Raw genomic sequence first — 18,120 nt, forward strand, 5'->3', positions numbered from 1 at the left:
TATATATATATATATATACTCAGTTATAAAACGGAGAGTGAGGTTTAAACTTTAAATTTAATTAACCTATTATTTTAATTTGGAAATTTCAATTGAACTAATATCAATACAATTAAAAACCATTTCTGTTAAAATGTCTCTTTATTTAAGATTTCTGAAGGACGTACATTTACATTTATAAGTGACCAACGGAGGAGCTAAGGGATCTTCTCCGTCCTAACACGCAGGCATAGACTCCTTCTTCACACTAGCCTTGCCCTACGGACCATTCCGCCTCCGATCGGACCTGGAAGGAGCTGATCCCCTGACCACGTTGCAGGTGTTCAGGCAGTCGTTCTCGGTGAGGAAGTTGTTCCGGTTGCCACGACATCCGCCGTAGACGAAGGAGCCGCAGCGCTGGCTCTGCGGATCGTAGGCATAGCGCATGTAGTTGCCCCGACAGGGACCCGCATCCGGGGCCTGGACACAGATGTCCTTGGCCTGCTCCGCGTTGATGTGGCAGTCCGTGGGACCGTCGCACTCCTTCTGCTGGTGCAGCTCCATGCGCCGCGTGCAGTTCTCCTTGTCCGCCCCATTCTCCAGCAGGACGAGACGCGTGCGGATGGTCACGCCCTTGCCGCAGGTGGCGATGCAGGGACTCCAGTCGCTCCACTGCGTGGTGGGACACTGCGGATCCGGCAGCTCCACCTGCTCGTACGTGCAATCCGGCCGCATGCACTTGTTCTTCTCTACCACCGAGATGTGGGGGCATCGCTTGCGTCCCAAGTAGTTGACAAAGGAGCGCGTGCGCATGGTGATCCCAATGCCGCAGCTGGCGGAGCACTCGGACCACACCGTCCACGGCGTGGTCTTGCACAACCCGGCTCCCTCGCCATTGCTGCCCACCAGGGACTGCGAGTTGGCCAGGTCCTCGCCCTCATCATCGCCGCGATCTCTTGGCTGCGAGGAGGCAGCATCTCCGCCAGCGCACTCGGGAATGGAGGCCACGCACATCTCCTTGGACACCAGCTGGCGGGAGCACTTGCTCTGATCCGCCGCCGCCGGATACAGGTACTGACGGTTGCGCATGCGGATTCCCTTGCCACAACTCACGGAACAGGCACTCCAGGCGGAGTAGTCGCTCACCCGGCATTCGGCTAGGGAATTAAATTATTTTTATTAGAATTACGGACCTTAATGAATATAAGTTTAATTCCAAAAACTACCTTTCAAAGTTTGTTTCAAGTGTTTTACTTATTACTCAAATAATAACAGGTACTTTTCAGGGTTTATACAATTCTTTTAAAATAACGATTATTTAAGTTTGAGTTTTAATGTCAGTTTTGGTTTTTAATCGAAAACTAAAACTAAAGAAAAAGGTTGTAGTTTTCAAAATAAAACTGGAAACTCAAATTTATTTAAGACTAGACTCGGAAACTAAGATTGAAGAAAGAAACACTCAAAAATACCAGTTTTTGCATATGTTTAAAATTTAAATTAATAAATTTCAATTAAATAAATAAAAATTAAACGGATTTAGAAATTTTAATGCATATATATAAAACTGGATTGTTGTTATAGTTTAAGGAGCTTTATTTGACCCACAATTTTTTAGTATAAACCCAAATTACTTTCGGTACCTGATTAGATGGGGACTTTACATACCTCTGGTGTCCTGCTCCTCGGCATCGTCGGACACCTCCAGCTGGAGAGCCTTCAGGAAGTCATCATCGCAGTTCCGGGAAATGATCTTTTCGCGTCTCAAGTGCAATCTGGCCAGAGGAGGCATCTCGCGACTCTGAGGATTGTAGAAGGGTGCCCTGGGATCCTCCGGATACATGGTGGTGATGCGGTACATTCTCTCCGGCGGCTGCGTTTCCGAATTGGGTGACTAACAAGGAACATACCATTCGAAAATTTTAATCAGGGACCATAAATAAAAGTTATAAGTTAAAAAAAAATAATTTGAGAAGAAAAGGGAAAGAGAAAATTTTCTTATTGTTTTCATGGCAAAATTAAAAACATAATTCCGTGTTTTTAAAAAATATATTAAAAATAAGAGTTAAACTTTACTTTTTTAATTAAAGAGTTTTGTATAAAAATTTTATTAAAATTTAATCATGAACTTTTATTATAAAAGTTTAAAATTCATATTTTTAACTAATTTTTGTTGTACAAATTTAATAAAAAGTTGTTGCAAATATTTTTTAAGTCAATAAGTGTTTTTAACAGGACTCTTAAAATATTTGTGACCTACACTTTTTATATCAATCACGAATTATGCTGTAATTGAATGAATCTCTGTAACACAAATTGATATTAAAACTGAATTACCCGTTTGTATTATACAAAGTGTGTTTAAATATCTTATACCCCAGTCTTTTCTTACCATATAAGATATACCACTATCGGTGCCCGCGTCCCAGGGATACAGATCAAAGGTCATTGACTCCTTCCAGCTGCAGTCCTCGGTGCAGAGATCCAGGCCACTAATGCCCACCACCCAGTCGGGTGACGGACCAAACATGGAAACCAGCGACACCTTCGGGTGCTTGCGATCCACACGGAACTTGGCGGAGGTGTTTTGGTTGACATTCGGATACCACAAGCCAGCAGCCTTGATCAGAGTTCGCAACTTGGGCCCATTGGCCCGCAGTTCCCCCTCCAGAGCAGTCGGTGAGCCCCACTCCGCCAGAGACCGGAATCCGGCGGTGGCTATGTGGTTCTCGCCCCAAAACGAAAAGTTGGCCTCGTGTGAGGCGCCAATGACATCGGAGAAGTGGGTCAACCAGATGGCAAAGGGATAGTCCTTGGGATGGGTCTCGTTCGACCAGATGCCCTCGAATACAAACTGAAAATGTTTGGAAAAATATATTATAATCCAGGATTTTTTATACTCTTGCAAAGGGTATTATATTTATATTTCACAAAAAAGTTTGCAACGCAGGGAATATATAAAGTATTTAAATTCTTGTTCAGCATCGCTCTTTTAATCTACGGGCTTAAAAAATTATAACTTTTATGTATATTTTCAGGTACTTTAAATATAGTTATGGTTAGCTATTTAAGAGTTGTTATTAAAATTTAACAAACATCATATAGCTGCCATGAAAACGATCGAAACATTCAGTGGAAAATCGACATAGTTTCATTGTTTTCATACACATAGGCTTAACAATCGAAATAATATATAGTTTTATGGAATATTTAATTTTTACGACTTACGCTGTACTTGGCTTCATCGCAGGCGCAGCATTCCTTTTGGGCAGCAGCTGCATCCGGTTTTCGCTCACAGATTACCGTGGATAGGTTGCCATCGTCCGCAAACCAGGCTTTAGGACCCTCATAGACCATAGCGGACAAGGAAACACAGCCGGAACCTGCCTCCGGAGCCACCCACATCACCTGGACCTCTGTTTTAGGGTAGGAGTCTGCCTCGGAAACAGTATTCACACAGCGATCGTTAAACTTGGTTAGGGAATCGCTGAACAGCTGGAAGCGACCCACTCGCCGCGGACTGGCTGCCTGGGGACGTCGTGCTCCAGTATGCGCTTCCGCCGCAATGGTGAAGTGGGTAAAATGCTGGATTTTCGTGTGGGTTCGAGATCCAAGAAGAAGCACTGTTAAATGTATACAAATTCAAATTTCGATAAAATTGAAAATCGATTAAATGTATCGCTGTCGAAATATGCAGTACTTTTACAGCACTGCTTGGTATCTATAGTTGTCTCGCTCTCTCTATCTTCCTGCGTTCAAGACAACGCGCAATTTTTATTCTTTCTTTAATTTTTTTTATTAATAATTATTTCGTTTAAATAATGTCCACATTCATGGACATGCTCACCGGCAGTCAGTGCGTGGACCTGAAAAAGTGCGGCGATGTAGTGGTCTCGCCCAGCGACAACATGGTGGCCATTTACTGCCTTTCTGCCGAGACATTTTCGCACATTTGCCGGAATTTTTGAGGCACCTCCAGTGGGCCCACGTTGATGTCCTGAATTTCACCAAGGAGCAGAACGTGTACAGCTTGGAGGAGCTCCTATCTGAGGAGGAGTATGCCCAGTCGGCGGGGAACAACAGCAGCAGCAGCGGGGATTCCGGCATTATGGAGGGCATAAAGGATTCTAATTGCCAAAAACCAAGTAAGTAAATATATATTCCGCAAAATAATAGCATTTTAATTCCTAATTATTTATCCCGCTGTGACAGTGAAATATAAAGTGGAGGACATACTATTAAAGGAGGGATTCTCCCAACAGGAAGACAAACCGGTAGGCCGAGGATTCAAAGGATTTCGCATCAAGGCAGAAAATAAGGGGAACACCTTGAAAATCTGCGAACTAAAGAGCCACACCATTGCCAGGAATTCGAGAAAACGTATGAGCAGCGTGAAGAAGCGCATCCTCAAAGCCATTGAAAACGATGAGCCCACCAAACTTCTTAAGAAACAGCCGAAAACTGAATCTCTAGAAGAAGATAACATCCTAAAACCCATTAAAAACGATGCGCCTACCAAACTTCTAGTGAAACCGCCGAATACCAACTGTAGTCTTCCTATAACTGAACCTTTAGAAGTAGACAATATACAGCCACTTAATTTTAATACTCCTTTCAAGCCAACCAATCAACTTAACTCTTATAACTTAAGTGTAAGAAAATCGACTTTAACCAGTGCTCGAATCTCCACAACAGCCCTTTTGCAGCATAAAGAGCTGAACTCTAAGCCAAAACTCAGCACAACAGTCCAGAAAGTCCCAGCTTGCTCCGCTTCAAGTGTGGTTAAAAAAGTAGCTCAGTTTCCAAAACCAGCCACAAAGAATATATCATCGCCCTTCCAAATAAGACAAGTTGAAATACTGCCAACAACTAAGTTGAGAGATAGTGTGATTAAATCAATACAAACTGAAAGGCCCTCGTTCAAAAGAATTCTAGAGGAAATTGGCAACTACCATGTTGAGAATCAGCCCACAAACCAAGGTGTTTCAGTTCTCAAACTAAGCCCAATTCCAAACAATGATCAAATGGTATGTAAAGACAACACAACAAAACGTTTTAAGATTGGAGTCGGAAAATGAAGATAATTCAAAAATCACACAGACAAAGGAAAAGCCTGTCGTAAAAATAAAGCAGATCCTAGACAATACCAAAAATCCTGTTTACAAGAACGCCAATGCAAAACTCGTCAAGTTGGATTCGAAAAATATAGAAAGACCCACCCCCAAATGTTCAATAATCGACCTGGTAAAGAAAAATCTAACCTGTTAAAAAGAAGCAGACAACCAGTACCAAAACAAATCAAACAAATACCAATAGTTTTGCTACCAAGGACGACAAATTGGAGTCAAATAATCTAGGTTTACAAACCACACAGCCTAAGGAAGACCTGCTCGTTATAAAAAAGGAGCCAAACAAACCAAAGAAAAATATGCGTTCAAAATCAACTTCCCCACACATCGCAACTCTTTTGAAAAATGTTGGGGTGAGCAATTGATTTTAATCATTGCCCGAAATTCACCTATTACCATACATTATTTCATCCTTTCAGTTGCCAGCAATGCAAAATGCCAGGTATGAGGACAAAATAACTTCGGATGAGTTGGTGCAGTTGCGCGCAAAAGCTGCCCAGTTTAGCAAAATCTACATGAAGCACGATTCCATTTGGAATTATAGAATTTTGAATCCATCACCCAACCCTGAATTTGTCTCTCGTCTGATTTCCGAGCTAACTACAGAAGTCAACTTAACGATGGGATGCAACCTTACTAAAGGCGAATTAAAACGAATCATAAATCTGATTTCAGTTTGGCATCAAAAAACAGTTCACCTTACGGTGGTCAAAAACGGCAAGATTTTGCCTACCGACTATTTTAACCTATTCGCGTTTTTACCTGATAGTTTTGTTCTTTTTTGCGAAGGCTGCGAGGAGACTTTCACTATTGAAGAATCATACATAAAGCATTTGACTTCTCATGAATGTTTGTATCATTGCCCAACTTGCAATAAATGGTTCAAGTACAAGGGATTCTACGAGAACCATAAGCGAAACGCTCATTTCTAAACAGTGCCGCTTACAACCTTTTATAGATTTTAAGTTGTAGTCATACTATTTACCAAAGACTACAAGTTGTTAAGTAGTTGTCAAAAAATTAAAAACTCAGATGATTTAAAAGCTTAAAGATAGCTTATTTGTCAAGTTCATAAACTGGCTAGTTGTTTATTATAAAACTATATCCTCTTTTAATTATATATTTTGTATCAATCCTTTTCCATATTCATGTTCTGAATAAACAACCTCTATAACTCAATTAATTCCCATTCTTTCAAGATTAGTTACAAACAGTAACTAAATTAATAAGATTAGCGACAAAGCAATAGTTAAACAATGTTATGTAGTTCTCAAAAAAGTGAATACAATTAAAGCTGAAGAAAATGTCAAAAAAAGTTGACAGTCAAATTCATAAACTTGTTAGTTATGTTTAAATAAAGCTATATCCGTTATTAGTAATAACTTATTACTTATATTTTTTAGCCATGCCTTTCTGAACCAAAGTTCTGAATAAATAACCTCTATAGACTCAATATAGTTTATTATTCATTAGTTGATTAGTAAATAGTATATTCAAAGCACTTTGTAGAACCGAGAGGATGGACACCATCTGCTCTGGATTCTCTTATCGCGTCGATTGCTTTTGTTTTTCAGTTCTCAAGTGACCCCGCTGATTACAAAACCGAAAACCATCTAAAGTTATCTATCCAGACTTACGATTATACGTCTTGCCGGGCACATAGCCGTTGGGTCCATCGGCCACAATTAATTTGTATCCATTGTCGCCGCGTGTGCGTCGTCCGTGGTTCAAGTGGGTGGGCGCCCGGGGACAGGCGGTGGCCGTACTAATTGTCAGCCAGACGACGACGACAAGGCGGATGAGCAGCGGCAGCGATTGCCCCATCTCCAGTGCTTTGTTTCGCGCGTTATCACTTGACGACTTTTACGATTTCTGAGCTCCAAAGCAGATGCGACTATTCCAGGCGAGGCTCAGCAGCAGACTAATCGAGCCGGAGAGACGGCGATTGCGCTATCTTTAAGTCGGACGGCGAAACCGATGCCGGAAGCCTCGGGCTCGGTATGATTACGAACTGACAGACTTTCTCAATTTATATTTGCTCCTTCATTAATGTCACTTTCCTACTGGTCGTCTTGTTTTCTATTTGGTATATATTTCGTGGTATAAATGTTGCCGTACAATTTACAAATAATATTACAATTATATATTTCCATATCATCGGTAACAGTGTTCACTATCGTAGTTCGTTTAGTTTAGTTTAGTTTATAAATTTGTAGGTTGGCTCTGCGCTCACCAAGTACCATAGTTTGATCCGTGAGGATGCGCTTTAGGAAACTCAACGTTGGTCGAGAACAAAGCAATTATATACTGATAAATCAAACTGAGACTGATCACACGGTTGGCATTCGATCGGGTTGTTTTAGGGGATTATATGTGAGAACTATTAAGCATAGTGGCATATGAATCACAATCGCAAATTAAGTTAATACTAAAAGGTCAGAATTGGCGTTTCCCGGTGATCCAATAGGTCTGTAAGGGAGTTTAAAGATGAGTATAACTAATAATTGTTCATTTTTAGGATATATGTTACCCTTTGCAATGCTCCACCAGGGCAGTGTCACATAGGTGAGGAATGCATTGAGCGGCGTGGACTGCTGTCTTCTGTTCTCCTTCCAGAAGTGAAAAGATTGCGTGAAGCCTCGACTGGTCCACAGGGGATTGTAGGCGCCGTCGTCGAGTTCTAAAAGTAAATAAGGCACACTAGATAAGTCATGGTTGCTGCCAGAGCATAGGAAACTAGAAACATGCATTGTTTGATAAGAACTATAGGTAGAAAATCCTAGGCAATAACCTTTTAGTGCCTTCTTGGGCACATCGCACCAGTAGTAGATGTTGGTGCCATCTGGAGTTCGGCGCTTGGGCACCAGATGCAGCATCTTGCTGACATGCGCCTGCTTGGCTGTTCTCGGCAGAGTGGCACTGGTGGCCTCCACCTCCGCCGCCTCCTGGTTGCCATTGGCCATATCGAGCATGGGCGTGAGCTCCGTGGGCGAAATCACCTTGGTTATATCACTCTCCTCCCCGTTCTCATTGTTCTCGTTCTGCTGCAGCGGATGCTTCTCCGTCTCCACCGACACGCGGACACATTTCTCGAAGAGTTTCGCGGGTGGCGAATTCTTGGTGGACTCCACCACCGGCAGCTCCTCACGTCCTCGAACACTGATCATCAGCTTGCTGTCGCTCTCACTGAGGATGGCCATCTTGGCGGCTCCAGCTCCAACGCCACCTTCCGACTCACTACCATTCAGGGAGGTAGCATCATCGGCAATCTCGTACTCCTCAGTTTTTGAGGTCATGTCAGGCCTGGGATTGTTATTATTGACGGCTTTGTGTTTGATAGCAGCACTTGGTTTAGTTTTGCCCTTGTCCTTATCCTTGTCGACTTCTTTGTCCTTTTCCTTATCCTTGCCGGCAACGCCTCTGAGCCGCTTGGGCGACATCTTGGCCAGAAAGTTGGTTGCCGAACCGTTGACCTTCTGATTCGAAGACTTCTTGTCGTTCTCCTTGTTCTTGTCCTTATCCTTATCCTTATCTCTGTCCTTCTCCTGATCCTTGACTCTGGAAGTGCGCAGTCTTGGGGGTATGATCTTCCTGGAGGCCACCGGCAGACTGGTCCTGCGATCAGCGGCGCTGAGGGAGGCGCTCCTGGTGATGCTGGCACCCTGCTGCTTGCGTTTGCCCTCCGACGGCAGCCGGAAACTGCTCCTTTTGCCCACCAGCAGCTCGCTCTCCACACTGAGAATGCTGGTCTTGGGCTTGAGACGGGTGGGCCGCTTGTCGGGCATCTTGGCCAGACAGGCGGGCGACTCGTTGGACGGATCCTCGCAGCTGGGACAGTAGACCTCGGACATTTCCGGGGTGTCTGTGCTCTTGGCCGAGGGCCAGCGCTTCTTTCCCTTCTTGCCACCAAAACAGTTGCAGCCCGTGGTTTGTCCAGCTCCGTTGTTGTCGCCGGGCACTTTGACCTCCGCGGCGGCACTCAAAGGAGGCGGAGTCACGGCCGGAACAGCAGCTGCAGCTGCAGCCGCAGCTGATGGAGCAGTGAAAGTGGATTCTTGGGGCAACTTTTCTTGATCACCAGCCGCGAGCTGGTGGGTCTCGCAATGCGGATTTGGGTGCAGTTTTGCCGTGGAGGCCGAGAAAGCAGGACGTTGCTGATCTACAAGTAGATATAGATCGGTTTTTGCGTTTAAAAGCATATACATCGACACACATGTACAACCGAGGATCGGCCCAAGCAACTTAATCGGTAATTGGCAACAGAAAGCAGTGGAAACAATAAGCCAAAATGGGGAAACACAAAAAGCTAGGGAGCGACTGGTGAGGATGTCTAATGAATACACAATCAAGCCACCACCACCACGGAAAACATAATTTCTAAAGGGAAAGGGAAAACAGGATAGGACTATGGGATGTGATGAACGACGACCTCCTCCTCTAACCCAACATCCAGTGTCAAAACAAAAGCCAAACGGAATATAATTTTGGTTGTTGACCCTAGTGTATTATTTGTCCTGCTTTCTCGGCAATGTCTGGTGTTCTCTTCATATATATATATATACTCTGGAGTTGTTTTTTAGGGGGCACATAGAAAGTATATATATAAATTTGATAGTTGGAAGTTGTAAAAGGAAAATCAATGGAACCACAACACATTACGAGAAGTAAATCAGGAATATGAACGGAAATGAAAGGAGCAAGCGGAATAAGCGGCATTAACTACGCTAAAAACTACGCAACTATGTAATGTTCAATTTTAAATGTTCATGCAACTAAAGGATGCTCAAATCAAGAGGAAACTAGGATAAACTTATAGGTACATAGAGAGTGGCTTAGACTGACCATCGCGCAGATCTCCAGCCTCGATCTCGGACACCTCGCTGGCCAGAGAGTCCAGTCCCTCGTTCTCCGATCGCGCCTTGGCTCCCACATTCGGGCTGGTGCCACTGCCCACCATGTCCTGGTTATTCGAGTTGGTCTTGGTGCGCCAGCCGTAGCGGGAGAAGTTGTTCAGATTGGCGCTCGGATCGCTGAGGCGTCGCTGATGGCGGTACGTGCAGTAGTCGTCATTCTCCTCCTCCCACTCGTCCCACATGTCGGTGGCGCAGAATCCCGGCTCGCTGGTGGGCGTCTCCACGCCAGATCCCTTTGGCTTGGTCACCGCCATCTCGGCATGGCCCTTTCCCTGCGGTCCCTTCATCCGGACAAATTCACAGCGCGTTTGGACGCCAGCTCCACTGCTGAATAGGCCAAAGGACATGCGCTGCGCCACCTTAGAACTCAGACTGGATTGCTTTGGAACAAACAAAAAAACAAACGAGTACAAAGTTAGTTTTAAGAAAGGAGTTATTATCTAACCCTGGCGTCGTAGACCTTCTTTAAGGCATCGTAGCGAATGGATCCCAGGAATATCACGCCCTGGACCGCTCCATCCTTGTCATTGGCCACCAGCTCCACGCACACCATCTCCCCGTCGCGCACCAGGATGTCGCTGAACACCTCATCAAAGTTGTCCACCATAAAACAGATGTGCGGATACGTGATCTCCTCGCCCTCGCCCTTGGTGTCCATCTTCCTTCGACTGGGACTGGCGTACACCCTCTGCGAGTGCCTCCTCAGCACCTGCAGCTCCTTGGGCGAGGTCCTAGTGCAAATGGCCAGTGTGAGTGTATAGTCGAACTGGTGGATGACCATGTTCAGATAGACCGTCTCCTCCCAGTCCACATCGGGATCGCCGATGGGCAGTTTGCGCGAGTCCTTGCGGAATACCTCCACTTCAGTCTGTCGAAGAAATACGTTTTTTTTTTTTTGATCATTTGTAAACAAGCTGCAATCCCATTTACCCACCTCAAATTTTGGCATGTGGCGCGACGAGCTCTTCACGTGCTTTTTCCGCACAAAGAAGAGCAAATCGTCCGAGTCGATGCTGTGCACGGGCTCTGTCTGGAAGAGGAAGTGCCGCACGAACAGGTCCGTCCAGTAGGTGGTACCCTGGAGCACCACGAAGCCGCCATCTGGAAAAGGTATACAAAGGACAGTTAGCTTTGCTAATTTTGGACTCCATTTAAACAAAATTAAATCTATAATTTAAAAACGCAATTTTTTTGTACTGTTTAATTTACATTATAAAACCTATTTTCTTAAAATCAAAAAAAAAAACAATACTGTTCAAAAAATGTTAATAATCATCATAATACAAATTACACGAAATTTAAATAACTGACCGTATATATATTATTTACATATACTAATTCAGAATAAGAACATAAAACTTAAGCGAGAAGGATAAAGTATTACTATTTATATTCCAGCAATCATTATTATGCAAATAACTAAAGTCCCTAAAAGGTATTATATCAGTTTACATAATGCTTTCATATTATCGTTGCTTGTCTTTAATTCAAAAAGTGATTGGTTTATTGTTTTCCTCTTTGTTATCCTTTCGGTTCTTTAAAAAAAAAATGTTAATGGAATTTTCAAGCATTAGGGGATGCTTATATTGACCGATTGGTGAAGAGCTATCAGTGACTGGGTTTGCTCAGGATTTTAACTTTAGCACTTTCGCTCAAAGAAAACCTATTTAATTATAAAAAAAAATAATAACAATATAAAAATAAACTTGGAATTAGTTAACCCTCCAATAATAAATTGACGTAAAATGTATAAAGATAAATCAATTGATGTATAATGTATAAAGATAAATTTAGAAATTGGTAATAATCCTTAACCGAATTCATAGTTAAGATTTTAGGGCAAGCTCTCCCTTAAATTAGAGTCTGGAGGAATCGGGTGAGCAGGGGGATGCTCAAATCGACCGACAGGTGAACAGCTGTTTGTGGTTTTCCCAACCTGCCCCCTTCTCGCCCGATAAAAGTAAAAGCTGCTGCTGCTTATATAAAAGAAAACAAACCGGTGGTGAAAAGTGGGGCGGAAAAAGCACGCACACAGGCGCATCAGGCACTTATACACACGCAAGCCTTCTTGGGGGTTGGGGTTGCCCTTTGTGGATGTGTGAGTGTGACAAATCGATAAAGTGCAAATGTAGACAAATTTTCGCCGCAATAGAGGGAAAATCAGGAGCTCAAATCCGGGATACCTACCATCCTTAAGCAGCTGGCGCATCTCCTTGGTCCTCTGAAAATTGATATCCTCCAGGAGCTGCTGCAGTGGCGTCTGGGATCCCTTCAAAAGGGCGGCGGCGGCACTGGCGAGAGCCATCCTAACGGGGGATTTCCACGATTCCAGCTCCGATGACGAATGCTGAAGTTGATGGGTGACTGGTTACTATTTCACAACGTTGTCCAAGACATCACGGCTTTTGCGGGGAGGGCGGCGGTGCTAGTAGCGAGGGGGCGCGGCTAGTACAGTGGAATATATTTCAGCATTTGTTGTTGCTTGCTGCTGGTTCTTTTAGTTTTTTCAATCGGCGGAGAACAGCTCGTCTCCACGGCAGCGCATGCAAATTGCAACTGAGCATAAATTCGAGTTTTTTCCCACTCGGGGGTGGATTTTTTGTATCCCTTATCCGCACCGTTTACCCCATCTGTGTTATCAGGCATCAGCTGTTCCCACAATTTCTCATATTAGTCACTTCTTCTTTGTCTTAATTTTCAGTAACTTGTAAAAAATTCCACGGTTAACTAATTGTTTTGTTTAGCTGAGCTTTTGTTGTTAAATGGAGAATGGAGAAAAAAACGTAAATAACAATAGATCCAAAAGTGTTGCAAAACCGCGAAATTAAACGATAACACCAAGCTTGCTCTTGTTCGACTAGAGCTTGATATCGGTAATCGAATTCAAACATAATATTTATTCACCCCTTTCCATTATTTTTTTTCCAGAAAAAACAATACAAATTTGAGTTAAGAGTTTCTGTTTTGAACTAGAGTGTGTTAAATTTCTAAAAATCTGCTTTTCTTATAGATGTTTACATTTCTAAAAATCTGTGGTTGGTAATTTGAATGATTTTACCCCCTATTATTTTTTCAAATATGGCTTTTAGCATAAAAATTACTTTAAGCCAAAACTTTAAAGCACATAACTTTGCTGACAGATATCGGATTTCGAAAATGCTTACCTCTAAAAGTTCGTGGTTAGCACTTGTAAGAGTGATATTCGAAATCTGTAGACCCGTAAGAAAACCAATAGTCGGTTTTAAAATTCAAATGCAAACAATTAACTGTCAAAATCGCAAGTTTTTATTAATCGTCATTAGATTCTTGGATATTTTTGATGTCGTCCTGCAGTTCCTTCAGCTCCCGGAGCAGGGAGCGCGAGAGCTGACCCTCTGGAGTGGCCAGGGGTTCGAAGAGTAGCATTCGTAGGGATTCCCGTATCATGACCTCCACTTGCTCCAACGTCGCCTAAAGGAAAATAAAGTTAAAGGTGATGTTTAGGTATAAATTTAGTAACCCAACCCACCTGTAAATCGCTGGCACTCAGCTCCTGCTCACTGTACTGCTTTCTGGCCAGCTCCGCCTGTGTGTTGGCCAGCTCGTATAAAGCGATGGCCTTTAGTCTGGAGATTCCCGGGGCCACCACCTTCAGAACCAACAATATTTCTTGGCACAAACGAATCTTCCTCTCGTATACCTTCCTATTCGGTCGATGAGTTATGTTCTGCAGGATTTGGCGCAGTATGGAGGCAATGTTCTGCTTTAGATCCAGCATTAGGTAGTGATTCCGATGGAGCAGCCGGCTTAATTTGGCCAGAAGAAGCTCAAGCCTGTAGATATCATCTTTGGCATGGAATATCTCCTCCTTGGCTCGCTCCAGCATATTCGAAACGAACTCCTGCTTCAGTGTGTGATCCGGATTGAGGACGCACTGCCACGTGCCCGTCTCCGGCATGGCGGATTATGAAGCCATCTGGACAGGAGCAGTGGCTGCAGATGAAGCTGCTCATGTGGGTGCCCAGCTCGGTGGGATCCTGGCAACGTGGACACGAGCAGTGAAAGTACTTGCCCACTTTGAGGATTTCACGACGCTCCTCGGTGCCCAGGAGCACATTGGTGTAGCAGATGTAGAGGATTTCCCCGGCGGCTATAAACCTATTGGCGTACACCTTAATGCGTCGCTCCTCATCAATGGCGGTCACCAGATTGGGAATGCAGCTGTGGGCAAAGAGTGCCGCCCTGCGATACAATCCCTTCATGGAGCCGCCCGCCTCGGGAGCCCTTATTTCGTAGGCATTCACATCCAAGATGCTCAGTAGACCCTGGACAAGATCCTCATCCGCTTCCGTTTGCAAATGCCTCAGCACTCCACTCGCCTCCAGAGGAGCAAAGGCGTGCTCTTGGTAGTGTTTCCATATATCTGTGCCTTTCCTAGCCGCGAGATGGGTTTCCATTTGGGTCATTTCTTCGTACAAGGGCAATGTTTCTGGATGGCTCTTTTAGGAGTAGACATTTTAGAACTGGCTGGATATCAGAGTGCTCCTGGACGAGCTTCACCTGCTCCTCCGACAGCTTAATTTCGGCCAGCCTCTGGCAATTTTGGTTATCGTGATCCGGGCAATCCTCGCACAAAACTAAAAGGAGGCACTTCCTGGGGAGTTTACATAAGGGCCGAAAAAAAGTAATTTTTAAGTTTTTTCTTAAAGCATCTAAATTAATAAAACTATAAAAGTAAAATATTTTTACAAAATCCGGTTAAATATGTATTTGTTAAGAATTTATTAAAAACAAGAAAAAAGGTAAATTTTTGAGTTTCATAAAGTTTTAAATTAAACGAATACTCATTGAATTTTACAGATAATAATTATTAGGTGGTTTGTTTTTTTTTTTCGAAAAATAAAACTGAATTCTTGAATTTTAGTTTTTTGATTTAAAATTAAGCTCCTTTGAATATAGAAACGATTGTCGCAAAAGTGCGAAAAAAATGTATTACTTGGGGACACTTTAAAATTTATTTTCAAGCGAAAATAAAACTCAAAAAATTATTTTCTCGAGCAGAAAATGAAGCACAGAAAATAAATAAACTGAAAAAATAATCGTTTAAAAAACAATTACACAACAAAAAAAAATGATATTGGAATCAATCCCAGGTTTATATAAGAATGAGATATGTGAAACTTTTTGGAACTCCAACTACCTACCTGCAAAAACTTTGGGTTAACTTAAAGCACTTGGAGCAGCGTCGATCGCCCATGTGGGGCAAAACCACAATAGGCTGCTCCAGCAGCACGGTCTCGCCAGCTCGAAGATTGCACTGGGCCACCACAAACCTAATGGAGAAACCCATAGGGATCAGGTCTAGAGAGGATTACAGAGGGCAGTTACTAACCTGCCCAGCGCCTCGTTCTGCTTCACCTCGCACTTCTTAACAAAATCGTCCGTAACTGCAGCCATATTCTGTTTTCTGTTCCCGTTCCCTTTGGCTACCTTTGGCATACTGACAACACAACCGGCGACATGCTGGCAATTTATTTTTAATTGAACGACAATTCTTTATTTATTTCTTGGTCAATGATTCCCCCACCACCCAACCAAACGTTGAACCGTGTCGCCAGCACACACAATGTAAAAGTGGCAACATCTGAAGGGAGAGCATTCGCATCCCTTCGACTAGTCTAATCTAATTTAATTTAAATTTAAAAGCGCCGCTGCAGTGCCGCGAATCGCATCCAACATGTAAGTCCAACTATCTGCCGTATTTCTTCAAATCGGACTCAATGCGCTCCAGCTCCATGGCAATCCGGTCGGAAAGGTAGCCTTCTGCCGAGTTTTCTGGCTCAAAGCGGAGTAGGTCCATCGCTTCCTTGGCCACCAAGCTGGCCGTCCTTAAATGGGCCTAAAATAGATTTTTATGATTTAAAAAGTTAGTGAGTAAACAAATTTATTGCCGTGTACTATAAAATACCAGTTACTCAGCTAAACAATTTTTAGATTCGGGTTTTATGTGGCGCCATCTGCCGAACTACACGGTCAACACTACAAGCTAAGAGCGAACAGCTTTCATTCGCTCTCTTCCGCTCTCCCAAATATATAAGCCTTGTTTTAATTATAATTACACCTTTCCTAATAACTTTTAAAATATTGGTTTGATTTTAAACATTTTTGGTGAGTCGTTGGATATTCAACGAATAACATACATTCAATAGCTGGCCTCTAATAATCTTAGCGTGACATGAAAAAAGCTTCTCGATTTGTGGGCTTTGGAGTGGTCTTGGTCTAATTTGACCTCAGATTTGGTTGTTATATCCCTAATGTCTGCCTTTTATAGTTTCCCAAATCTTAAAGTTCCGACGGACATGTCTTGATGGGCTCAGATATTGCTTCCTGATTAATAAAATATACACGTTTACTACCACCTGTTACACACTTTTAAACGAATACAATATATTCTATTACTAACGGATTTAAAATTTCCCTGAATATCAAAATGCTCTCATTCGATTAACCCACCACATATTCCTTTTTGTTGAGATCACTTTCGGCAAACTGCAGTTCCACCAGCTCCACCAAGGCAAGCAGATACTCGAACAGACCGATGGCATACAGCTTGGAAATGCCCGGAACCACCGCCCTGCAGACGGGCAGCAGATCGGAGCAGAGTTCGACGCGTCGAGCCAGGAGCTTCTTGCACGGCTGCTCCATGGAGTTCATCAGTGCCGCCGCCCGCAGGATGCTGGCAATGTTCTGCTTGATGTCCAGCAACATGAAGTGATTGGGATGGAGCAGTGGTCCGTACTGGGTCAGCAGGGATTCGTAGACCTGCAGCTCTCCCCGGGCCTCGACCAAGGCTGCCCCCACCTCCGCCTGTAGCTCGTGGACCTCGGCGGCGGTTAGCAGAGCTCCACAGTCCGGGCAACGCCAATCGCCCAGCCTTCCATTGGGCTCTATCTCACAAACCGAGAATCCGCCTTCGCACTCTCTGCACTTCATGCTGCTCATGTGAGTGCCCATCTCGGTGGGATCCAGACATCGCGAGCAGGAGCACTCCAATCTCCGACTCAGGCGTAGTTGGTGCTGCCTCTGGCTGGTGCCCATCAATGGATTCGTGTAGGAGTTGTAGATGATGTCGCCAGGCTGGAGGCAAACAGCCGCATATAGCTTCATGTTGAACTGCTCGTCCAGGGCCACCACCGTGTTGGGCACGCAGCTGTGCGGCAAGCTGGCTCCGCACACGAAAACTCCCTTCAGAGTATCGCCATCCCGGGCGGTCACCTCAAAGGAGTTGCTGTCGATGCGGATGCAGTGGGCGTGCAGAGTATCCGAGGTCAGTTGCTGGGCGGGAAGTACCGCCACAAGGCCACTCTCCATCAGTGGGCGCACCACCAGTTCCTCGTGCTCCTGCCACATGCCTTCTCCATCCCGGTAATCGCTTAGATTTATGGGTGTTTCCACAAGCCCTTGACAATCGCCTTTTGTCTCCGGATTGTCCAGCAGAAGGAGCAGCTTCAGCAGTCCACATATGCCATAGTTCTTCACCAGAATATCCTTGCAGATGGCTTTTCCTGCTCCGCTGGCAAAGAACTCGCACTCGAAGTCATCGTGTTGGCCGCAGTCCATGCAAAGCGGAAAAACCTGACACCTTCGGCACATTACATACGATTCCTGCAGGCATTGGGCGCACTTAAGTTGGTGGCATTCCCAGTGGGGAGCCACTAACAAGGGCCTTTCCTCCAGCAATGTGTCTCCTGGCTCAATGTTTATCGCTGCCACCAGATGCCTGCATTGGAATATTAAAATATTAATAAAATTAATAATTAAACAATAAAAAGAAAGTTCAACTCACCTGCCCAGCTTTTCATTATGAGCCTGCTGAATATTTTCGCCAAAGTCTTGCATGGATTACGTATGTGCTGCCTGGCGAGAGATGTATTCAGTTGGTTTCTGGTTAGCTACTGATTCGTTTACTCACCCCAAACGCACCGAGCAATTATAAATATACTCTGAGGAAAAAGAATTTCCCTCTTTTTCAGGAGCCCTGTCGTTTGGCTAAGTACTTTGGCTAATTGCGTGCGTGGATCGAACGAGATGCTGACTTATTTATAGACTCAGTCGTTTGGAGG

At 44.0% G+C, this 18,120-nt stretch overlaps 6 protein-coding genes across 8 annotated transcripts; 2 read left to right on the plus strand and 4 right to left on the minus strand.

Moving 5' to 3' along the window:
• Positions 1-122: 122 nt before the first annotated feature.
• LOC128253668 (spondin-1) lies at positions 123-7,085 on the minus strand. The gene is made up of 5 exons (XM_052982262.1): positions 6,743-7,085; positions 3,205-3,599; positions 2,369-2,830; positions 1,645-1,870; positions 123-1,136 (listed from the first exon to the last, which is right to left on the minus strand). Exons 1-5 carry the CDS (start codon positions 6,927-6,929, stop codon positions 259-261), a joined length of 2,148 nt encoding a protein of 715 aa, XP_052838222.1. The 5' UTR covers positions 6,930-7,085; the 3' UTR covers positions 123-258.
• Positions 3,623-5,403, plus strand: LOC128253678 (protein teflon). The gene is given in 3 exon segments (XM_052982280.1): positions 3,623-3,900; positions 3,903-4,121; positions 4,189-5,403. Coding segments are annotated over 3 exon segments (1,188 nt in total). The 5' UTR covers positions 3,623-3,797; the 3' UTR covers positions 5,055-5,403.
• On the plus strand, positions 5,172-6,564 carry LOC128253685 (protein teflon-like). The gene is made up of 2 exons (XM_052982290.1): positions 5,172-5,458; positions 5,525-6,564. The coding sequence occupies exons 1-2, from the start codon at positions 5,405-5,407 to the stop codon at positions 6,035-6,037; spliced, it is 567 nt and encodes a 188-aa protein (XP_052838250.1). The 5' UTR covers positions 5,172-5,404; the 3' UTR covers positions 6,038-6,564.
• A 92-nt stretch (positions 7,086-7,177) lies between the features above and the next one.
• LOC128253664 (uncharacterized protein KIAA0930 homolog) lies at positions 7,178-12,799 on the minus strand. 3 transcript variants are annotated; one of them, XM_052982258.1, is made up of 7 exons: positions 12,206-12,799; positions 10,953-11,119; positions 10,464-10,886; positions 9,948-10,398; positions 7,897-9,264; positions 7,636-7,785; positions 7,178-7,574 (listed from the first exon to the last, which is right to left on the minus strand). In XM_052982258.1, the coding sequence occupies exons 1-7, from the start codon at positions 12,321-12,323 to the stop codon at positions 7,534-7,536; spliced, it is 2,718 nt and encodes a 905-aa protein (XP_052838218.1). In that variant the 5' UTR covers positions 12,324-12,799; the 3' UTR covers positions 7,178-7,533. The 3 variants fall into 3 exon arrangements, with proteins under 3 accessions (XP_052838218.1, XP_052838217.1, XP_052838219.1); XM_052982257.1 differs by having other exon boundaries at positions 7,854-9,264; XM_052982259.1 differs by lacking the exon at positions 7,897-9,264 and having other exon boundaries at positions 12,206-12,796.
• Positions 12,800-13,291: 492 nt separating this feature from the next.
• LOC128254333 (SET domain-containing protein SmydA-8) lies at positions 13,292-15,504 on the minus strand. The gene is given in 6 exon segments (XM_052983371.1): positions 13,292-13,468; positions 13,527-13,955; positions 13,957-14,493; positions 14,495-14,651; positions 15,202-15,330; positions 15,390-15,504. Coding segments are annotated over 6 exon segments (1,521 nt in total). The 5' UTR covers positions 15,497-15,504; the 3' UTR covers positions 13,292-13,306.
• A 242-nt stretch (positions 15,505-15,746) lies between these two features.
• LOC128254334 (SET domain-containing protein SmydA-8) lies at positions 15,747-18,093 on the minus strand. Its single transcript, XM_052983372.1, has 4 exons — positions 17,970-18,093; positions 17,844-17,914; positions 16,511-17,777; positions 15,747-15,896 (listed from the first exon to the last, which is right to left on the minus strand). Exons 2-4 carry the CDS (start codon positions 17,894-17,896, stop codon positions 15,747-15,749), a joined length of 1,470 nt encoding a protein of 489 aa, XP_052839332.1. The 5' UTR covers positions 17,897-17,914; positions 17,970-18,093.
• Between the last annotated feature and the right edge of the window lie 27 nt (positions 18,094-18,120).

This window comes from Drosophila gunungcola (assembly GCF_025200985.1).
Source record: "Drosophila gunungcola strain Sukarami chromosome 2R unlocalized genomic scaffold, Dgunungcola_SK_2 000004F, whole genome shotgun sequence".
NCBI classification, from domain to species: domain Eukaryota; kingdom Metazoa; phylum Arthropoda; class Insecta; order Diptera; family Drosophilidae; genus Drosophila; species Drosophila gunungcola.